The sequence below is a fragment of the Coturnix japonica genome, chromosome 1 (assembly GCF_054131305.1).
Source record: "Coturnix japonica strain WE chromosome 1, WE-NBRP24, whole genome shotgun sequence".
In the NCBI taxonomy this organism is placed as follows: domain Eukaryota; kingdom Metazoa; phylum Chordata; class Aves; order Galliformes; family Phasianidae; genus Coturnix; species Coturnix japonica.
In genome coordinates, this window is record NC_140663.1 from 159,819,642 (window position 1) to 159,842,930 (window position 23,289).

General features: G+C 42.2%; 1 protein-coding gene across 5 annotated transcripts in view; it reads right to left on the reverse strand.

The window, feature by feature from the left end:
• Positions 1-23,289, reverse strand: part of MTUS2 (microtubule associated scaffold protein 2) — a 232,330-nt gene that overhangs the window by 137,236 nt on the left and 71,805 nt on the right. For all 5 annotated transcript variants that reach the window (XM_015851998.3, XM_015851995.3, XM_085555355.1 and 2 more), the window contains one exon: positions 4,000-6,580. In XM_015851998.3, the coding sequence (XP_015707484.2) occupies positions 4,000-6,276 (2,277 nt within the window). In that variant the 5' untranslated portion in view covers positions 6,277-6,580. The remainder of the gene's footprint in view (positions 1-3,999; positions 6,581-23,289) is intronic.

Sequence of the window (23,289 nt, forward strand, 5' to 3'; positions counted from 1 at the left end):
AGATCAAGTTCTCCAGCATTTCCTTATAAAATGTAAAATCCTCATAATCTAGAAAGAACCCATAAATATTTCTTCAGCATACTTTATTTAGGCCAGAGGAAAAAAAAAATGGCTTAGGAAACAAGAATTCTGAACTAAATTTGCTTAAAAATTAATTAAAAAAAAAGTGCCATAGGCTACTTAGGAAGAAAAGTAACTGGCAATTAATTAACTCTGCTGCAAGTTATGATGCATATAATATGCCAAATCAATTTCTATTTAGCAATTATAAGCATTTAGAATATGCACTTTAACATTGGTTATAAAAGCTTTGATCCGAGCTGCTTCAAGAGCTTTAAACCTAATTTAGCAAATCTTTGAATTGCTAAAAGAGACAAGATAGGGCTTAAACCATTAAGTATGGAATCTTTGAGGTCTCTGCACAGGAACTGGGTGGACAGAGGCAATAAACACTGAGTGTTACATTTTTTGCTCTGTTTCTTTCTTTGTTTGTAGTACTGTTTCCTGCCATAAGATATTCCGGTTTCCCTTTTTTCCTGACCTACTGGTACAAGTTGGGATGCAGGTTTTCACTGTACCGATGATTCTCTGTGCCTGGACTCTAGGAGATGCTTAGATGCTTATTTTCAATTTCTAGATACAAGCCTGTTTGTTCGTTTTGGTTTTTTATCTAGGTAAGATTCCATTATTTTTTTCTCCCTGACCACAGAATCACAGAATGGCCTGGGTTGGAAGGAACCTCAAGGATAATGAAGCTCCAACCTCCCCACTGAAGGCAGGGCCACCAACCTCCAATTTAATACTAGACCAGACTGCCCAGGGCCCCATCCAACATGGCCTTGAACACCTCCAGGGACAGGATGGGGCATCCACAGCCTCTCAATTCTCTGATGAATTTATTTCAATCAGATTTTGCTGCACTCTTCTCATCCTCTCATATTGGCTGCCAATAAATATAACAAATGTATTTATGCCAAGTACTTCATTATGAGGAGCAGGGAAAATCCCTAAATATAGAACGCAGGCAATTCTAATAAACTGGGTCAGCTTAATGAAACCTCCAGTCACCTCATTTTCATCTTTATTGACAGCATGCTACAGGTAACACAGATTTATGCACACATAGCAATCACAAGGATAAAACATTTTCTCAAGCTGAGAGAAGTAAGAAGGATTTACCCAACTGTCTCTCAGGAAATAGATTTGGTTCTTAGAGATCTGAGCTCACAAAGAGACGTAAACTTGTTAATAAGACACGTTCCTTTTTCTTTTTTATTAAACAGTGAATTCCTCAAACGCAGGATTTAAATGGTTCCCATAGAGTCATATGCAACTATTGATTATAAGGCCATTGCAGAGCTGCTGAAACAGATTTGGATTAGTACAGCCCATCCACTAACAGGAAGCTCAGCTCAGAACTGTACTGTGCATTCCCCACTCCTCCCATTTAATGAACTTGTCAGAAAGAGCTGGAAAGTCTGCAAGCAAACACATGAACCATTTGGGAATTTCCACAGCCTGGGTAACTCTGAGCAGACCTGGCAGCCCTGCCAGGAGGTGAGGCTGCTTAACACCTTCCTTCATGTTGCTTTGTTTATAACACTGTCAGACATTAAAGCCTCAGAGACAGCCCTCGAGCCTTCCTCAGACAGGTCATGCCCAAGACAACGCCTCCCTGTTACTTCCAGCTCACAGCACCGAAGGGGGCATTTAATTGTGCCTACTGCTTAGCTAGCTGATGGCTGCTTAGAGATTACAGGTCTGATTGATAGCAGCTATTAACAGCCTCATCATAGCTATGTAAAGAAAAATGCTGATCAAAGCCCAAATTGGATATGTGAAATGGGGCGGTATGTGAATATTTCCCTCACAAAGTCGATGTAGAGTAGTCATCCTGCCCCAGCATATCCTTGTCTACAAAAGCTTTGAGTCTTCAACACTGCCAGTCTGCCAGGGTGATTCTGATATACCTCAACCCATTCCAATTGCTTTCCTTTCACTTGAAAGACCCACTCAGTCATATTTACAGGGGGATAAGATGCTTTGGTCCCTCTCCAGAAAATAAATGTTATCCTGCTAACTCTACTGTAGAGCAAACCACACTGCATACCTGCCATAACCTCAGTACTTTTCATGTACATACTCCTCCACAGTTAGCAGAAATTGGTCCTTAGTTTCCAGCTGTGTTAGCTAATGTTGCCTGATTTTCCAAATAGCAACAGTATGGACTGTAGAAAACTATGGTCTAGAGAATCAGAGAATCATAGAATGGCCAAGGTTGAAAAGGACCACAGTGATCATCCCGTTTCAACCCCCCTGCTATGTGCAGGGTCACCAACCACCAGACGAGGCTGCCCAGAGCCACATCCAGCCTGGCCTTGAATGCCTGCAGGGATGGGGCACCCACAACCTCCTTGGGCAACCTCTTCCAGTGTGTCACCAACCTCTGTGTGAAAAACTCCCCCTAATATCTAACCTAAACCCCCCCCGTCTCAGTTTAAAACCAATCCCCCTTGTCCTGTCACTATCCACCCTCATAGACAGCCATTCCCCAATCCTGTTTATGTGCTCCCTTCAACTACTGAAAGGCCACAATGAGGTCTCCCTGGAGCCTTCACTTCTCCAAGCTACTGAAGGTCATGTCACCCCATAAAAAGCCAGACAGCTGCACAGCCTGCATTACACTGGTTTTAACTTCAGTTAAATGGTAATAATCCAGCAATTTTCTCTCAACTTGCAGGGAGATTGTGAAGATACCCTAGTAATGGCTGGCACAGACAAGCTCACAGTGACTTTATTAATCTGTCCTCTGGATGAAAAACATAAAGCATGGACTATGGAACCTGAATGGGAAAGGCAGCAAGCACTTTGCTTGAGATGTGATAATACTCTTACCAAAATCTGTACTCTAAGATCACCTGAACAGTTGTCTGTTAACATGCAAGAAGGGCCAACCAACAGTCACACATGAGATTTTAATGTGGGTATTTGCTGGCTTCTGATTGTCAGCTCTGTCACCAAATGTGTTATTTCAAGGCTGTTCCATGGATAAATACTGTATATTGAATGAGGTAGGTATATAAAATGAATAACTGTATTTATTTTTTTTAATTTTAGGATTGGTTAAAATTAAATACAGTTGTGGGATCTTTGATATTTACACAGAAAGCTTTTCTGTTGAGCTAGCTACCATAGGTCCAAAGCAGTAGACTCAAGGGCACATCACAGACCTAAATATAACCCCCTCTTCCCTGTCCTTTTCACCACCTACCAAGCAACATCAACATTGAACAACTGTGCCCACCTCCCAGCAGGGACTGCAGGGAGCCTGCACTCCTGCCTAGCTTACCAAAGTGGAAACACAACCAGATATAAGGTCCCAGAAGTGGGCAGTGGGACTTCCATTACCTTTTGGCTGCTCAGGAAGACTTTTCCAGGAAAGGTGTTTTCTTATTTAAGATGGTAGGCAATACAGAGCACTGCTTAAAATGAGTCAAAAGGAAATCTTTTCCCGTATGATGTATATAATCTAATGAAATCTGACAGTTCCTGTTTTTCTGTATAGCTTAACAGAAGCGAATGCATATGGACCGCTAGTGCTTGGACTGCAAAAACCAGCCAAGATTCCCATTAAGGAGGAAAAGTTTCTGCAGGCAAATCACATTAATTTCCCAAAGATGTTCTTTGGAAAAAAAACAGAAGATCCATTTAAGGATAAACTCAACCAGCACGCCTTTTCCTATCTAAACATCTCTATTTATACACTAGCAGGTGACTTGTATGCTGGGAAATGCTGGAGGAACACGGTGACAACTTCCAGTCACAGATCAGACACCACATCAAGGTCAGTGCCAGAAAAGGTTACGTTTATTCCTACTGATCATGTATTGCTTTGCTTTAGGATTTACTTCTTCGTGGTTTGAGAACTAACTTCTGGCAGCAACAAGTAAGCAAACACTCACAACCCAGCACACAAAAGTGTCAAAGCCACCTGCTTACCTCCTGCAGAAACTTCTCACTCATTGGGCCGAAGTGATGACCTGGAGGCCTAATTCCTGACACCACCAGCCCAGAACTGAAGAGTCTTGGCTTCTGGAGGTCAGGTTTAAATTTATCATACAGGATGCTGGGGGTCTTCCCCTCCCCTCCACCAGATGCCTTCTGCTCTGTGGAGATGGGCACTGCGCATGCTGCGGTACCGTACGGCAGCCCCGCTGGTGCAAATGAAGGCTCAAGCTGCTCTATTGAACGAGGGTTTCTTCTGATGTATGTGATGATTTTAGGTCTCACGGGTTTGGGCTTGGGTATGGCAGGTTTCACCTCCATGCTTTCTTCCAGTTTCTCACTGCAGTCACTGTCAGCATCCACCTTATCTGTGAGGGAGCCCTTGGAGTGAACCAGGATAGGTTTGGGGATTGCGCTGCTGCTGGCAGTCTTCATAGGCACTTTGGGGGATATGTTCATCATCTGCGTACTGTCAGCAGGAGGTAGGACTGAGGAGGGTGACAGTTTGTCAATGGGAAGTGCATATAGGTCCTTCAAATTACTGTTTGATAGTGTGGGCTGACTGTTAACATCCAGCACTGCCACTGGGCGCATATGAGTTGGAACACATAAAAAGGTGTCAGCCTTTGCTGAAACCTTATAGCTCTCTTGTGCTTCATCTGGAGGATGTTTCTGGGCAGGGATTGTCTTTTTACTTGGAACCACGAAGGTTTCCACATCACTGACATGGTCGTCAGGCTGTTGGTTTGACACTGTCTCTGTGCTGCACACTCTGTCGTGCTCAGAGAGATCAGAAGCAGGAAAGGCAGCTTCCTCAGTGCTTCCTTTGACCAGCATCAGTTTATCCTCATTAACTTGCAAGGGTTTGCTATCAGGTAGATACACGTTTTGTATGTGAGATACCTGTTCACCAACTGTTCCAGCACAGCCTGCATCATCTTCATGTAAATTTTTGTTTTTAATAGGTGTCACTTTGCTACTGGAATTACCATCACAGGTGAGTGGGAATATTGTTTCCACTTCTCTGTCTTCCTCACTAAGCTGGGTAGCTGCCCCACTGTCACTGTCATGGCCTTCTCTTCCTTCCCCGTGGATGGTGAAGTTATCACTTTGCAGTCTGTCATCAGAAGAGGTTACAACCTGATTTGACACAGGATCCTCTGCTTTATCACAGATGTCTTGAAAATGGGATGTTTGAAATGTTGATGCGTCAGAGCCAGACTCCTTCTGTTCTTTTACTGTTGTACTTCCATCTTTTTTACATCCCAGAAACTCTACCACCATAATTCTCTCAGTCTTTTGTTGACATGTGTTTTTAGATTGTAGGGATGTCACAGCCTTAAGCTCCAGCTTCTTACTTTTATCACCCTGACTTAATTGTGCTTCTGATTTACTAGCAATCTCACTGGGCTTAACAGCTGAATGATGATGGGTATGAGAAGTATGCAGTGTGCTTTCGGTGTTAACATTTGGTACGTTTTCTGGTTTACTTATTTTCTTGTTCCCTGAGGTAGATGGTTTGGAATAAAAGACAGTATTTTCCTCTGAGGTATTGTCGAGTGGATGAAACACCATCCCAAGAAAATGATCTGTGGAAGTTTTTTGTGATTTCTCTGTATTTCCAATCAAATGGTGCGACCTGTCAATGGAATCCAATGATGCGGAAAGCAGACGTTTACAAGACACGCGGCCAACACATTCTTTTGTAAGTGTTTCAGATTGAGGAGAAAATTTACTGGGTCTGCCCAAAGAGAGCCTTTTTATTCTTTCCATCTCCACAGTCCTGGACATTTTACCCTTAGGAAAATTCTGGGTGAAGTCAACATCACCTTTTGAAATTATCTCCAGGTTAGCATCATTTGTGCTGCTTTTTAAATTGGACAGACTTTGTCCTCGGCTAATCCTGATATGCCTTGCTATATCCTTAACTTCACTGGCCCTGCTGTCCTTCCCTGTTTCCCTGCTTGTGGTTGAGGGCAGCTTACTTTCTTGTATACCAGTGTTACAGGTCCGAGAGTCTCTGAACACCAGTTTATTCTGTTCTGTATCCAGACAAGTAACTCTGTCCGATCCTCCAGAGTGTACATTTCCACCTTCATCTGTCAAACCCTGTTTCTTGATTTCCCCCTCCGTGGTTCTAATCTTTGTCACGATTTGGTTGGCATTGCTATCCCCCACGCTCACTGTGCTTTCATTATTATTTTTTATCTCACTGCGATTGTCCTGAAGCTGGGAATAACACGATTTGTTTGGGACTAATGGAGCACTCATTCTGAAGCTTCCAGTGACTGCCTTTTTAGCAGCCCTAGGTAACGAGAAAGCCTTTTTCCCCTATCAGATTAACAAACTATTATGCGTGCTTCAGTTTTAGGCTTAAATTACAAACTGATCAGTAAGAAATTCCTCAGCAGAAGGCTCGGAGTCTCTTGTCAAAGTCACATTTTTGTGCTGCTCAGTTGCCTCCAGTGCAGCTTCTGGATCCAGGAAATCCTTATGAATGCAGTAGAGAGGTTCAACGAAAGCAAAATAGATCTGTCAAGTTCCCTCTGAATGACAGCCAGTTAATCCAGCCAACCTATGAGAAAACAAAAAAATAGACAACGTTACATGAATGAGTTGTACTAACTAAAAATAAGGTTAAAAGTGGCAAATTTTCCAGAATGGAGAGCTTTCGGACAGTTCAGATTCTCTTTCAGCCACAGCTTTGCCCTCAGCAGAGCTTCCTAATGTAGCCCAGATCTCTGACTTGAGAAGACATAGTTAAAACTGTCCTGGTTAGAAGGCAAGTTGCTACTGACACATAGATTTAAAACTGTTGATTGCTGTAAGCAGCTAAGGACAGAACCCCACATCAAGGCTCTGAGCACTTTCATACTGCTATAAGATATTGACCTTTACTGCACCAAGAAATGCTACTGAAGCTTTAAAGCACTACTGTAGAGACCAGATTAAGTATTAAAATTCCAGCTCTATTAGGGGGCATTGGTGGGTTTCTTCCTTTGTGCTGCACAAGTCACTGCTCTGCCTGTGCTCTGACTCATGCTGAGCTGCGGTCACCTGCACAGGGATGTGGATCCCTTCTGCTGAGCTGCTCTCCAGACAGGGACTCAGCAGCATCTCCCAGTTTATTACTATCAGCAAACTTGCTAAGGATACATCCAGATCACCAATAAAGATGTTGAGCAGAACTGGCCCTGGAACTGAGCCTGGGGAACACTGCCAGTGGCAGCTTCCAGCCAGATGCAGCTCCATTCACTGCAGCACTTTGAGCTGCAGCCAGTTCATCTGTCAGCACAACACGAGCCTGTTCATCTCACAGCTGGACAGTCTGTCCAGAAGGATGCTGTGAGAGATGGCATCAAAGCCTTACTAAAGTCCAGCAAGATTACATCCACTGATGCAATCAGATCCCCTTCATCCACTCAGCAGTGATGTTATAATACATAGAATTATATCAAATTACCAATTACCAGGCACAGTCAGTGTGGACTCAAAAGAAAAGTCCTGCATTAGTAATTTGACAATTATCTGGGTCTTCTCTCATGCCCTTCTTGTAGGAGGGTATGATGGTGGCTAGCAGCCAGCTGGCAGGGACCTCTCCAGACTCCCAAGACCATTGGTATTTTGTTGTGAGGAGTCCAGCTGTAACATCTGCTGGCTCCTTCAGTACTGTAAGGTGAATCCATCAGGCCCGTGGACTGATGAATGATAAGCTGATACTTGCAATTTATTTTGGTGAATGGAAAGTTTTATTCCCCCAGTCATGATTCTTCAACTCAACGACTGGGTAGCATTAATATTACAAACTAAGGCAAAAAACCCCACACTATTAAATGCTTTTGTCTTTTCCTCATTCCCACGCATTAGGTGACCATCTTCACCTTATGTCCTCACTGTGCCTCAGATATCTCAGACCTGACATGCTCTCAGATATTTCTGGAGTAGTTCAGTACTCTTTACAACTAAAGTATGGACAATGGAAATCAGACCGTGTTTCACATTACCCAGAATTCAGAGCACCTGCAACACTCCCAACGGTGCTGGGTTTCTAATCAGGCACTCAGAGGGGCTCTAATTAGAAGTGCTGATTAAGTCCCCTGCCCTGTGTATAGTGTCTAGGTGCAAGGCTGAGCTCATGTTTCTAACACCTGCTATGAGCAGGTCCTTCCAGCCCATGCAGTCATTCAGCTCTGCTCACAATAACTGCCTTTGAGTTCAGACACAGTTTCTTTACATGATGCACACACACATTTTGTATGAGTCCAGATTCCAGGCTCCTGGCATAGCTCCATCTCTTCAGCAAACAATAGCTAACTAAATGAATACATGAAACAGGACACAGTAGTAAGGATTTCACTTCAGCACCACAGAATTGTATTACAGATCTCACCCTCAATACCTTTTAAAGTAGGACCTTTAAGCTACATCTGTGTTCTGTCCTTTTTCCCACATTAAAAATAAATAAATAAAATAAAATAAAATAAAATAAAATAAAATAAAATAAAATAAAATAAAAGTATTCAATTAAATATATGCATTGATTTCTGGTGGGGTTTGGGGTGGTTATATATTTATTTATTTAGGTGCTTCTCTTTTTCTTTTCCATATTCAGTGTGAAAGTTGAGCTCTAGCTGCTCTTCATTGGTCAAAGCATGTCCATTTTAGTCCTTCTGGTTAGGTAGGAAGAGGCATTGACAGGCTTGAAAGGAAGTTGAGGACAGTCAGCTCATGTTTCTCCTCTCCTTTAGGAGAGATTTAGATTGAATATAAGAAAAAAACAATTTACAATAAGGGTGGTGAGGCACTGGCACAGGTTGCCCACAGAGGTGGATGCCCCATTCCTGGAGACACTCAAGGTCAGGCTGGATGGGACTCTGATTGAGCTGTAGGTGTTCCCAGTCATTGCAGAGGAGTTGGACCAGATGACCTTCAAAGGTCCCTTCCAACTCAAACAATTCTGTGATTCTATGATTCTAATCAGTAACACCCTGTGATACCACAGGCAGGTAGAGAAAATTTTGGGGACTGAGAAATATATGGGGAAGATCATCCTCATCTTTCTTGAACAACCTCATACTGTTCTCACCAAATCTGTCACTTAGTGATGCAAAACTTTAACAGATGTTTAAGTGGTGAGTTGACCTTCATCAGCTGCCAGCCATCCAACCATTTTCTCATTCCCCTTCTTCATCAATAAAAGGACAGAGAATGTAATGAAAAAGCTCACAGGTCACATTCTCTTCCTGCTCTATGGGTCCTTGCCATGTCCCTTAAGGTAAACCTGTTCCCATGTGAGATCTCTCCATGGAGGATACTGCCAGGAGTCGGTTCTGTATGGGCCCTCCATGGGCTGCAGCCTCCTTGAGGGCACATCCACCTGCTGTGGTGTGGAGTCCTCCATGGGCATCAGGAAAACACCTGCTCTGCTGTTGTACCCTGCCCTAGCAGATGATGGCCGGGGCCTCAGTAGAACCCATGTCAGCGCTAGTGGAGCAGAGTATAACAAGCCCCTCTGCTGCTACAGGGGCCGCTGACATACCTCAGATGGCATCCCTGGTCAGGGGCAGTGGGGGCAGGAAGGACCTTGGCCCTTTCTGCACACTAGAAGGAGAAGGCTGGAAATTGCTTGTGCCCCTAAACCTACCCTAAAGATGACTGACCATGAATCACAGCATAGGCATTGCTTTCCTTGTTATATAGTATTGATCTTACATTTTGTCTGCACAGTGAAACCAAACAAAGCAGCATTCCTTTAGAAGGAAAATAATATCTGAAAATGAACCAGGCACCACAAGTTTCTGTGCACTTTCTATCCACCAATATTACTGACTGTTTCTCACCAGCACAGTAACAAATTCTCTGCTGAGCTCACTAAAACTGCATCTTTTCCAGATGACAATGGGCTGGATGTCATATCAACTCATCTCACTTGGGAGCTGGGCTATATCCTTCAAGGGTCTGTTCCAACTGAAACAATTTTATAATGCTGTGATAATTATTTTTGTTTAACTTCACCAGTATCTGTTTCCTTCTGATATGTCCATCATTAATAGCCACTATTCTAAGCCTGAGACCATGTAATGATGTTTCAGGAAAGAATCATAGAATCACAGAACCACAGAGGTTGGAAAAGACCGTTAAGACTACCCAGTCCACCTATCACCAATATTTCCCACTAAACCATGTTCCTCAGTACAACATCTAAACATTTTTTAAACGCCTCCAAGGCTGGTGACTCCACCATCTCCTTGGGTAGCCCATTCCAGTGCCTGACCACTCCTTTGAAGGAGATTTCTCCATCACCTAACCTGAACCTCCCTTGGCACATCTTGAAAACAGTTCCCTTTCATCCTATTGCTGTTACATGGGAGAAGAGGCCAACTCCCACCTCACCACACACTCTGTTCAGGAAGTTGTAGAGTGCAATGAGGCCTCCCCTGAGCCTCCTCTTCTCCAGGCTAAACAATCCAAGTTCAGACACTCCCCATCAGACTTGTGCTCCAGACCCCTCACAACTTCATTGCCCTTCTCTGGACACACTCCAGGGCCTCAGTGTCTTTCTTGCAGTGAGGTGCCCAAAACTGAACACAGCATTACCATTCTATTGTCTGGTTGTATTGTTTTTGATTTGCCAGAGAAACAGAGCAGCAATAATAATGAGATACGCAAAAGAATTATCAGAACACACAGAAAAGTAAAACTGGAGAGAAGTAAATCAAATGCAAAATGTGTTGAGAAGTCTGGCTCTTGTCGAAACATTTCCTGGTGCAGACTGTCACAGCTGCTTACACATCCCAGTACTGAAAATTAAACAAGAATATTTTCAGCAAGATATGTGGAAAACATATAGTTGTACAACTAACACTGTACACAGCTTAGGCTGATTGCTCTGTCTGGTTTCTAGAACTAAAAAGTGCACTAAAAGCACCTGAATACCTTATTAACCATCTGCCACTGAACCTGTGCCTCTGAATACTCCTTTGTATCTACATCAAAAAACACACAATTGTTTTGTACAAGCTGGGGGGAGGCCACCAGCCACCCATCAGCCACCTGCTTCTGCAGAGGAAATCTTCTCCAGGAAGAAGCCTGATGGAATATATTTGTATAGGGTGTGAAAGAGATGCAGTAACTACAGAAAAGTGGCATCAAAAACAATCTCCTGAAATGTAGAAGTCTCCTGAGAAATACTGCTGTAAACACTGATGGCATTCTATGTGGAGATTTCTCTGTTAGAAGAGATACCACCTCATCTCACACCAGGGCTACAAGAACTGAAGAAACAAACAGAATCATAGAATCACAGAATCATTAAGGTTGGAAAAGACCACTAAGATCACCAAGTGCAACCACCAACCCATTCCCACCATACCCATATCCACACTCCTCCCTGCACATCTCCACAGCTCTCAAACACCTCCAGGGATGGTGACTCCACCACCTCCCTGGGCAGCTGGTTCCAGTGCCTCACCACTCATTCTGAGATGACATTTTTCCTTATATCCAACCTGAAATACAGTGCTGGAAGGGAAGGAAGTGTGGATATCTTCCTGAGAAACCGAAATCTTTACAAACAACTTCCTCTAATGACTAAAGAAGTTGAAACCTAATAAAAGGATAGTAAAACAAAGGAAAAGCCAACAAACTCTTTGGTGTAGATAACATGCAATTGGAATTAATTAAAAGTGGTGAAGAAGCATTCACCTGAGCATGTGATAACTTTGTTAATGAGATTTGAAAGGCTGAGAACTAACATTTGGATACCATCCCCAATGGTACCTACTCATAGAAATCACAGGATTGCTAAGGTTGGAAAAGACCTCTACGAACATCTATTAGTCCAATTGTTGATGGAAAGGCTGATGTGTATTGTGAAGAGGACTGTTCAGTAGACAATATTCTGCTTGAAGAGCAGTTCAGACAGAGGCAGAGAAGAGAAAAGGTGAATCAAATGGTAGGTATTTACACAATGGAAAATGATGGGAAGGTAATTCTTATTCTCTTGTAAAAGTGATCTGAAAAGATGAGTGGCTTCTGTAGACTGTGATTCTGCTACAATTCAGAATTTCAAAGTTTTCATGGTTTTAATGCCTTTACAGCCAATAAATTTTAGCCTTTCCATTATTTACAAAATGGCCTACGTTCCGTCTGTATAAATGTAGATATAAGAACTGGATATAAAAGAGCTAATGGTACGGAATAAGACGTTTCACATGCAAAAGCAAAGCTTTTTGGTTACATTTCACTTTTCACTAAAATACAGGTTTTTTATTTCACAGTTTAAAATAGTATTTAAAGATCGAATTTATTTTAAAGTTTTTAAAAGGGAAATGTGAAAGCAGTGCACTGTCACTCTGGATGAGGCTGCCCTGCACAAAATACAAATGCTGTGCCATTCCTAAATACCTGTGTGATAACAAACCCAGTGGAGCACTCAGCTTCTTGCTTCCACTAAGCCTATGAGGACATGCTTCTTTTTCACTTTTTTCTTTGGGTTAGCATTTTGATTTTCCAGCCTGTTTTCACATCACACGAAGCACACTGTATGCACCCAATATGCCAGCTATGGCAAACGTGTGGGCATTGCCCCTCGCCAAGCTCCTGAGCTCCTGCAAGCTCAGCCCACGCAAACAAGATGGTGACACCACCAAACACTGCTGAGGAGGATTCAGATGGTCCTTCTCACCACCAGAATCAACTACTAAATGCCCAGCACTGCATTTTGTTGGCCTTGGAAATGCAAAGAGCAGAAAGCTTTGTATGTCTCCTTAACTTATCTTCACTTACACTCTGGGGATCAGTACATCTTAACTGTAGAGAGAGCAAAAATCTTACCAAATAATGTGTGTAAATTATTTCCTTTTCATATGAAACTTGTAAACGTATGTTTCTTTTGTTAAAACAGCGGCTTGTAATATAAGCACAAAGAGCTACCCTAATAATTTATTACCTGTGAGGACTAAAATCCCCAGAGCATGTTGTGTGGAGAGGATCCTGCTTACCGCTATTTCAAAGGAGTAAGAGATTTGGGAATAAAGATTCTCATTATCAAAACTGACAAATTATTCTAATTATTAACATCAATCAAGTCTCCACAAGACATAAACCTTAATAGCTGTGGTTTTTCAAGACTTCTGGTGTTTTTATTTTTACATTTCCATTTGCTTTTAAATACTGGGTAAGACAACAAACTGCAATCTATGCAATGGGGTCAATGAGATCCCCCCCAAAAAGCAGAAGTCTCTGATTGCCTTTGCAGTGGCAATCAGGAAGCTGATCGATAACCACAGCAACTAAACTCAAATAAATGTTTGGTTTTATTTTCCTTTCATGTAACTGCACCTGATTAAAGGCACAGGAACAGCTCATGCTATCTGAGGCACAATGCCATTCAACCCAGGACTTCAAAGGAGAACAAACTGTAGGACCTCAGGGAAAACCACTGGGAAGAGAGATGGTGTTAGATGCAGGCATACTGGCTGGTTTAGTTGTAAAGCTGGTAAATCAGGCGAGGAAAGCCCTCATTGAAAGCTGCTGTCCACACAGACACATAATGCCACAGCCACAAGCAAAACACAGGCAATACGAGAAAGGCCTGAACAAAGGGCCACAGGAGAGAAATCTATCACTGCAGAGCAAATGAAAACAGCAAGGAAGAAAACAGTAAATAAGTTTTCTTGGAGGGAAGTGTAGTCAAGAAAGAAACTGATTCCTCCCAAACAAATGGAGCCAAACATCAGCAGAAAGACCAAATCTGTACTGTTGCAGCTTGGTCCACCTGTGTACACTACCCTCGGGCTGAGCTCAGACATGAGGCTTGGAGGCAACTGTGCACTCTTCCTTTTGCCCCTGGATGTTGGCAGAGCTTCTGTGGATGCATCTGCTTGCCTCTTGGCAGTACTGTTAGCAGCAAAGCATGAAGTGCTGCTAATGCAAACAGGAGAGAATGCCAGAGGTGGCAGACACACCCCTGCCTCCTGCTCTCCATCAGATGAGATGGGAAGGAGCAGCAAAGGGATCTGCTTGTCCTTCCTGAGCACTGTCACCCTGAAGCCCCAGCCAGCAACATACAACATCCTCCATCCAAAACCGCACACTGCAGCTTATTGTGAGATCTGCAGCAGCTGGGTGGTGGATGTGCTGGGCCCCACGGCACCGCTTACTTTATTTCTGTACAGCACAACATCTTGACACAGAAAGGGGGATTGTGAAATGTTTCCAAAATGATCGTTGGTTGTTGAGCTTTTTTTTTTTTTTGGTTGTTTTTTTTCTTTTGCTAAGACTGCTAAATCTTTCCTGCTTTTCCAAACAACATCTGGGAGACAGGAAAAATATATTTATAACAAACACCAAAAAAAAAAAAAAAAAAAATCATAAATTTGCTTCCTATTGAGCAAAAAACAGAAGCTCAGAAGCTTTGTCTACTCCAGCAGATTTACTCACTGCTGATAAAGCAGTTACAACCAGCACTGAGCTCAGTTTAACTTCAAGTGTAGCCAAGGGTACTCTGCCTTTCCCCACAATTTTCTGAATCCAATGGTAAGTAAACACAGCAGTTCTTGACTGAGCACCTAAAGATGAATTCAGGAGCCTAATTTTAGTTTACCAGGTTTGCACATTGAAGTTTGAACCACCACCAGCTCTGTAATGCTGCCCAGCTTTCAAAAACATTACTGCAGATATACGGAGGCAACCCACCAGTAAAAACCAAAGGAAATGAAAAGGATTATCAGAAAGTCCATGCACACTCTTAAACTCTGGTAAAAAAACATTTATCTATGCTTAGTTTGATCTATGCTTCCAGAATATTTTTCCTTGTGACTTGAGACCTAAGGTAAAAAGTAGTGCCAACCTGTTTTAAAGAAGCAGTTACAAAACTAAAACCATAGTGAAACCCAGGCCAGACTCCACGCTAAAGGACTCCCATTACTCCAGTTAAAACCAGCTACTAAGCAGTGTAATGCTCAGCGCACTTTTACTGTCATACAGGCTCTGTAAAGCACACATAGCAGATTTCTAGGAGTAATTCCAGCTGCCAGGAAGGCAGAAGGAATGTCTGTAATTATGCCACTCAAGGCATTGTCTGACCTAGAAGCTGCCCTACAAATCCAGGAGCAGGAGCCCCATACCGCACCCCCTGCACCTTGTGTCCATGGGGGCTGGGGCTCACCAAGGACAGACTGGCAAGGAAGTTCTCATTTCAGAGCACAGGAGGCAAGAAGCAAAATCTGATCATTTGGAAAGGTCAAGCACAACTAATGCATTACCTTCCTGCTGCTACTGATCCTGAAAGGGTAGTACAAGTACATCGCAGCGACCACAGCTCTGTAAACAATTACATTTGTTCTGCTTAGCGTATCTATTGCTCATAAACACTTGGAGCAATTCTTCTGTCAAAAGACTGCAACCTCATTTTCATAAATCACCACAAATTTGACTCAGCTTCAGCATTCTATCACCTTTCTATTTACCACTCTATCACCACGCACTCCTTACACGTATAAATAAAATGACAAACATTTCCACTGTGAGCTTTGTGAATTTTTCCCACACTATTCAACAGAACAGATATGTAACACAATGATAGGATTTAAGATCTTTATACTCATGCTTACTTTTTTTTTTTTTTAATTTAGTTGAATAATAGCACCTGTAGTTGTGCATCAGGCATCTTTTGACTGTATCAGATATAAACTAGCAAGCATACCAGAAACACCGACAATACTAGCAAGCACCGAGCAACTCAGCCTAAGGAAAAAAGGATATTTCCTCTAACTTGCACACCTCACCTTATCATAGTCTCTCTTCCTACTTACCCAAACAGTACAGTTCTCTTCCTTCCTTCAGAAGCTGGGAAGAGGCTGAAAACCAGACAGGCTTCTGAGCAAGGCAAAGCAATGAGCTCCAAAGAATGGGGTCCTGTAGAGGAAGCATCTGCAAGTTCCCTTCCTCCTTGTCCCAATCTGCCTGCGTCTACAAACTGAAGGGTAAAGGATGTAGTCTCCCAAGGGACTGCTCAGGACTTTCCAGCTTTGCTGGTGGAGCTGGTTGGAGGACAAGTGCCAGTGGAGGACACTGAACATGAGTCAGTGGTGTGTCCTTGCAGTGAAAGCTAAATATGTACTGGGCTGCATTAGCAAGGGTGTACCCAGCATGTCAAGGAAGCAACCCTTCCTTCTGCTTGGCATGAATGAGACATATAGAGCACCACATCCAGGTCTGGGGTCTCAGTACAATCCTGGAGAAGATTCACAGGAAGGCCACTGAGATGTTACAAATCTGGATAACATCATTCATAGACGATGTATTAAAACAGGCTGAAGGACCTAACTTGGCTCAGCCTAGAAGAGACAAGTCTGAAGGGAACCTAATGGCTACCTTCAACTACTGAAAAGGGGGAATAATAGGGAAAATGGAGCCAGACTCCTCTCCTAAGTCCACAGCTATGGAAGAAGTATGTTCCAATAAGGAACATTTAAACTGAATATGAGGAAAAAACTCTCCTAATGATAGGACTGAAGCACAGGTACAAATCAACAAGAGGGGTCGTACAATCTCCATTCTCAGAGATTATCAATATCCGATTCAGGAAGGCCTCTGACCTAATGGTGAAGCTGGTGCAGCTTTCAGACAATTACAGAATCATTACGGTTGAAAAAGACCACTAAGACCACCTATTTGAGCTGTTGACTCAACACTACTGTGACCACTAAACCTCAGTGCTACATCTCCACATTTCTTGAACACCTTCAGGGACAATGACTCCATAATCTCCCTGGGCAGCCTGTTCCAATGCTTTACCACTCATTCTGAGAAGAAATTTTTCCTAATATCCAACCTGTGCAGAGCTTGGGCTAGGCGACCTCCACAAGTTCCTTCCCACCAAGCTGCTGCGTGATTCTAATAGCAGTAGCATAACAGGAAGAGGAACTACAGATCATTTCATGACACACTGCTGGAAACTCCACTGAATGAGACACAGCACAAGCCTGTGTGCCTGCAATAACTACTTGTATCTCCCACACAGTGCATCTAGTCCAAAATAGCACCCAGAGACTGTAGCAGCCATCATTTGCCCAGCCCTCTAGTAATGGAGCCAGCACCACCTGAAATGTAAAGCTACTTTGTGGTTAGGAGCCAAGCTGTTGGGTTAGGAGCTGTAATAAAGATGGGGGCATAATGATATGGCAGAGGCATGTTACCTACAATTAACTGCGTTAAACCAGCTCAGGCACGTGCCATCAGCAAAGGGAAGGATACAGCCTTGTTGGGTCTCATTTGTGCCATGCTATTTATTTTCAGCTCCACTGAGTTTTAGGTAGTCTTTGTCTGTCCTGATCTCAGCACTGTGTCTATGGTTATATAACATACCTAAAGGACAGAGAAAAAAATACAAAACTTTTGCTTGAAACTGGAGAGGTCTGCAACTGCCATACAGTTCTGAGCGTGCTGTTGTTCAGAAACTTAGTAAGAAGTTTCTTCTTGCTTACAGAGGACAGCAAGAAAAAAAGTTTCATAGCATAGCAGTGTTCCATTTTTAACCACTTTACAAAGCTGAGGTAGTTAATCAATCGTGCTTAGATTTCATAAGGACATATGGAACTGTCTCTGTATCATTTTAAAGCACATTTTAGACAACCCTCTCTTAGAAATGATGAAATTCCACATTTTCTTGTCACAAGGAAGAGGAATTAATAAAGTCATCTCCCTTCCATTCTTGTTTTCCAACTAGGCTATGAAACTTGAGAAAAAAATAGACAAAAAAGGAACTAATATAACAGGCAAACAATGTCTATGTGAACTACAAGCTCCTGGCCAGCAAATGCTTCCATACATGCTGAACTTTACAGTCTTAACTCATCTTACAGATCTCCAGGGGGTGGCTCTGAGCAGTAAAATTATGTATAGGCCAAAGTGTTTGCACTCCAAGTGCCATAACTCTCGCTTCTGTACAGCATGAAGAAAGACAACTGTTCACACTCGTATGCTGCTTGCATGAGACCTTTCAAATCAGAATAATTAGTGTCTGGAAAAGCCTGATTAGTAAAGAGCACTGTTAGTTTGTACAAGAAACATTTGTAGGACTTTGGACATACATAGAAAAAGTAATGTGGCTACAGATCATAAGCATTGCAATGTTTCTGTAATTCTGCTTGGAGTGTATGAAGATGCAGTAGTAAAGATATCTCAGTATCAGAAGCTTTCAGTTGTGAAGTAAGGATGTCTTGACATCAAACATTTTAGGACACCGCCAAATTCTTACCAAGATCTCTACAGAGACCTTGATGCTGTCCGTCCCAAAGCAAAGGGGGATAACCTTCACTAATATTACAGTATATTTTTACATATTTAAAGATGGAACAATTTGGGAGTGTCAATCCAACAGTTTACATCTTTCATTCTGGGGTTCTTTCCCAGGATAAGACTTCTAAGAACTGTCACCTCAAGCCAAGCAGAGTCAGTACATGTTAGGACAGGCTGCTGCTGTGATTTTTCAGGAATGCCCACACGAAATGAGCAATGAAGACTGTTAGGTCACATCTGGTTTGTTCCTAATGGACTAATATACATTATGACCACTAACTGTTTTAATAATTTTTATGTAATTGCTTAGATGATTGAATCTGAAAAAGAAATAGCAGTTCAATTGGTCTGTCTAACAGACAATAGTCCTAAAGCAGTATTATTAGCAGTAACAAAATGAAAATGAGAAACAGGGAAAAAGAGCTACATGAGCATTTCTCCTGCCTTGATTCAGTTCTGCACCACAGGCATCAATGTGGGCATTGTTAGTGCCCAGAATGGAGTGGGATCACGTCTGGTGCTTTAATCATTAAAAATCAGTTATGAAAGAGCACTGGAAAATAAACATTATGAAACTATTGCCCTCATGCTACAGAATGGTTGGTATGGAAAAATCAGTGACTTGTTCATCTAGTTTCACTGTTTACTTGCAATAAACTATCTGAGGTAATCAGAGAACATAAATACCCAAAAGCATAATGGAAGGAAGAAAACAGCCCCTTGCCAGGAGCAACAACCTAAAGCAGTGTGTCTCTTGGGTTTTCTACCCCTCTGAAAATGAATTATCTTCCAAGAAAGTTTCCACTGGTTGACTGCCACCGACGGCAGTAAATACAGTGCAAAAACTTGCAAGGGTGCATTTTTAATAACACTGCGGTTTGTCTTCTTCTATTTGGCAAACCATCTAAATATCACTGTAGCATTGTATTAAACTATCTCATTGGACTCAAACTGCTAATGTATTACTGCTGGGCTTGAAAAAACATCAAGAAGGCCTATTTATAAATAGCTTCTCTGTGCTCAGTTGATTATTTTTTTTCTTCCAGCAGAGGCTGTTGCCAAAAAAGTGTACGCCAGTATCTTTTGGAAACCTTTTTGTAGTCTTATCTGATCTGCAGAGACATTAAATCTGTACTGTAATTACATATTAAAACTTCTTGGAATGCACAATCTATTGTCTGTTGCACAAATATATATACAGCTGCTAAGACAGTCTGTAACAACTACCAGGGAGACACTTCTCCGTGCAACTAAGAAGCCTAAAAACGAAGGTGACAGACTCTTTAGCAGGATGTGTTGTGATAGGAGAAGGGGGAATGGTTTCAAACCAAAAGATGGGAGATATAGACTGGATATGAAGAAGTTTCTTACAAGAGTGGTGAGGCGCTGGCACAGGCTGCCCTAAGAGAGGATGGATGTCCCATCCTTGAGACATTCAAGGTCAGAATGGATGGGGCTCTGAGCACCCAATGGAGATGTAGGTGTCCCTGTTCACTGCAGGGGAGTTGGACTAGATGGCCTTAAAGGGTCCTTTCCGACTCAAAAGGGTCTGTGATTCAACAGTAAAAGGAAGGCTAGAACAAATGTGGGTCCCCTACTAAATGAAGTGAGTGTCTTAATAACAAGAGATTTTGAGAAGGTGAAGATTCTGAATGCCTTCTTTGCTTTAGTCTTCAATGCTAAGACTAGCCCTCAGGAATCCCAGACCCTGGAGGTAAGAGAGAGTTTAGGTGAAGGAGGACTTCCTGTTAGTTAAGGAGGATGTGGTCAGAGAGTGTCTAGCCAAAATCAGCACACACAGATCCATGGGCCCTGATGGGATGTCACCAAGTGAGTTTAAAGAACTGGCAGAGGTGACTGCTGAACCACTCTAGCATCTTTGAAAGGTCTTGCCACATCACTCCAGTCTTCAAAAAAGACAAGGAGTATCCAGAAAACTACAGGCAAGTCAGCCTCAATTCTGTCCCTGGAAAGGTGATGGAACAACTTGCTCTGGATAACCTCTCCAAGCAATTGGTTATCAGGAGTACTCAACATGGACTCACCAATGGGAAATCGTGACTGACCAACATGGTAGCTTTCTATGATGCTATCAATGGCTGGGTAGATGGGAGAAGATTGGTGAATGCTGTGTGTACATTGACTTGTGGAAGAACTTCTTTACAGTAAGGGTGATGGAGCACTGCAACAGGCTACCCAGAGAAGTTGTTTAGTCTACTTCTATGGAAATATTCAAGTCTCATCTGGAGGCCTAACTGCGTGACCTGATCTCTTGAGGTCCCTTCTAACCTACTGTCAAATTCTATGATCTTTGTAGTGAAAAGCCTTGGAAAGCCTTCTGTCCTTGCCGACAGAAGCCACTGAACACAATCGTTAGTCATGCTGCCATCTGGTAATACCTTTTCACCCCTTTTCTTTCACTGGTCTCAAAAGCTGCACCTTGAACTGGCTAAAAAAAATGGATGCTTATGCAGGAGGTGGAGCAGGTGAAGTGCTATACACATGAGAACATCAGAACTGGGGAACTGCTCCCTGAAAAGTTTTCCTCTCTTGTTTGCACATAATGTTAAGTTTAAATAGCAAAACCGATTGCTCTCTTGGGCAAAATTTATTTCCTTGAACAACACACTACATGACACATTTCAGCCTGGAGTTCATTTTTTATGAATGACTACAAAACATTTACAGAATAATATTTAAAATAACAAATAGAGATAGATCCTTCACTGTAGAATGGTAATGGACTTTGCTATAATGCAAAAGCAGAGTGCTACAAGCTGCAGGGACACTTCTGCACATCCTAAATCCTTGCAAAACCCAACAAAGCCCTAATTGCTTACTCTGTAATACATGTATACAAAATCAGGTTTCAACTTTCATCTTCTCCCTTCTCGTTCCCATAGTCCTGACATCTGATGTTCTATTCGAAGCACACAGGCAGAATTCTTTTATCTTATCCCTGGGGAAAGTGCAAAGCATCAACCAGAGGTAACAAAGTCCCTTCAGCATCCTCTTTATTAATCAAGAAATAACACATATTTTGCAAGAGTAGCCAAAATCCAGTGGTATGAGTGCATAAGGAATCAGATGGCATCTCTGACCTGTTACCTGATAGGATGCCCACGCCACTTCTCAGGCATAAAAGTAAATGCTATGCAGTCACACTAGCAACAAATTAAGTATAACCAGTTTTCTGCACTACGGTTGTGCTGTACATACTTAAATTTTGAAGATGTTATTTACAGCTGTATAATTAAGTAGGAACCTTTTTCTGTTAAAACACAAGGCTCATTTTAAATCAGCCTGCAATGAACAACTGCAAGGTACGGATTTCAGCACTGGCAGAGTGCTAGGGCATAGCTGACTGGGACTCTGTGAATTGACTGTAAGGATAAAGGGAATTTTAGATCACAGAGTACATAGTACTTGATTTTACAGTCCAATCTCATCTGTATGAAGACACTACATGTTTCCAAGAGTATGGATGTTAAGGCACTTTGGTCCCTGAGAAACTGGGCAGAGATATGTGAGATTTCAGGATAAGAATGCCTGAGGTCTGTTCAACAGCAAGGAGATGACGTACTGCTGCTCAGCGATCACATTGATCCTGGCAGGCAGTAGAGCTCCCCAATGCAAAGAAACATGATGGATTCTCTGGTGTTTGTTTATCTAATCTTCCTAATCTCTACACAGTCTAAAATTTGGACAGGCTTTGTAAGCTGGGCATCTGAACTAAGGCTTATAAGCAAAGCAATTAAGAACTATGATTATTTCCTCTCATCTCTGTCTCTTGCGTCCCATCTCCGCCAATGATTCATTTCTGATTCTTTGGAGACTGCCAAAAAAAAACCCAACAATTTAGAGTAAGTCTGAACTTCTCCCCTCTACCCTAATCTCAGATACAAATAAATCCAGAAAATATTTGGTAAATTGCACACTGGGGGAAAAGTACCACCAGATCAATGAAGTCTATTAGCAGAAATGCTATATCAGATATAATCATTTCAAGGGAATTAAATGTTAAGCTAGTCTATTCCTCTATTTGTGCGTTGCTGCTTGGGAACATGTAGCAATCTCAGTACTCCGAGATCACTTGGACTTACGTTACCTCTCTCTGACCTTAAATACTGCAGTGAGGATGGTGGAAGAGGTGACCATGTGAGCAGCCTTGATGTGAACAGGGCAGCTTGAAGCCCTGGGTACAACAGAGCTCACATGAAGCTGAATATGCCCTGTTCAGACCTCATGTACTGAAGAGAATTTAATGAGCATTTCACTAAGGATCTGTAGACAAAAATGCATTCAAATCAAGCACTGAAATAACTTTAAATGACAGGTGAATTCATACAAAGCCAAGCATCTTCAGGGGTATTTTGGGGAGAAAATGTCTACATTTATCAGTCAGATTAGCTGTATTAAACAAAAACTGTCCTGCTTTACTTGAATGGCCACACTGCATTCCTAAGGGTGGCACATGTGAGCTCTTCTGTACAATCTCTCTTATCATCCAAAATGGTATCTCTGGATCAGGTCTTGCACATAAACAGAAATTATCTGTGGAAATTACTGTGTGAACCGGCTTACTTTGTTTACACAGAAAGTCCCATTTATTATTTTTATAATGAATGGTATTTCAAATTCATCATGTCGGATAAAGATACGACAATTATACCTTTCAGTTGCAATTACTGCTATTTGTACAGAAGTGTTCCACCCACTGATTTTAATTGTATTGTCTTACAAGTTATGCTGGCAAGAACTTTTCCAAACAACAAAAATGCCCCCGACATACAGCTTTTCATGAGATGCACTCATTTATGTTCTCATAGCATTGCAATCTTGGTAAAATTATATACTTTGGTGGAGAAGAGAGGAGAGGAGAGGAGAGGAGAGGAGAGGAGAGGAGAGGAGAGGAGAGGAGAGGAGAGGAGAGGAGAGGAGAGGAGAGGAGAGGAGAGGAGAGGAGAGGAGAGGAGAGGA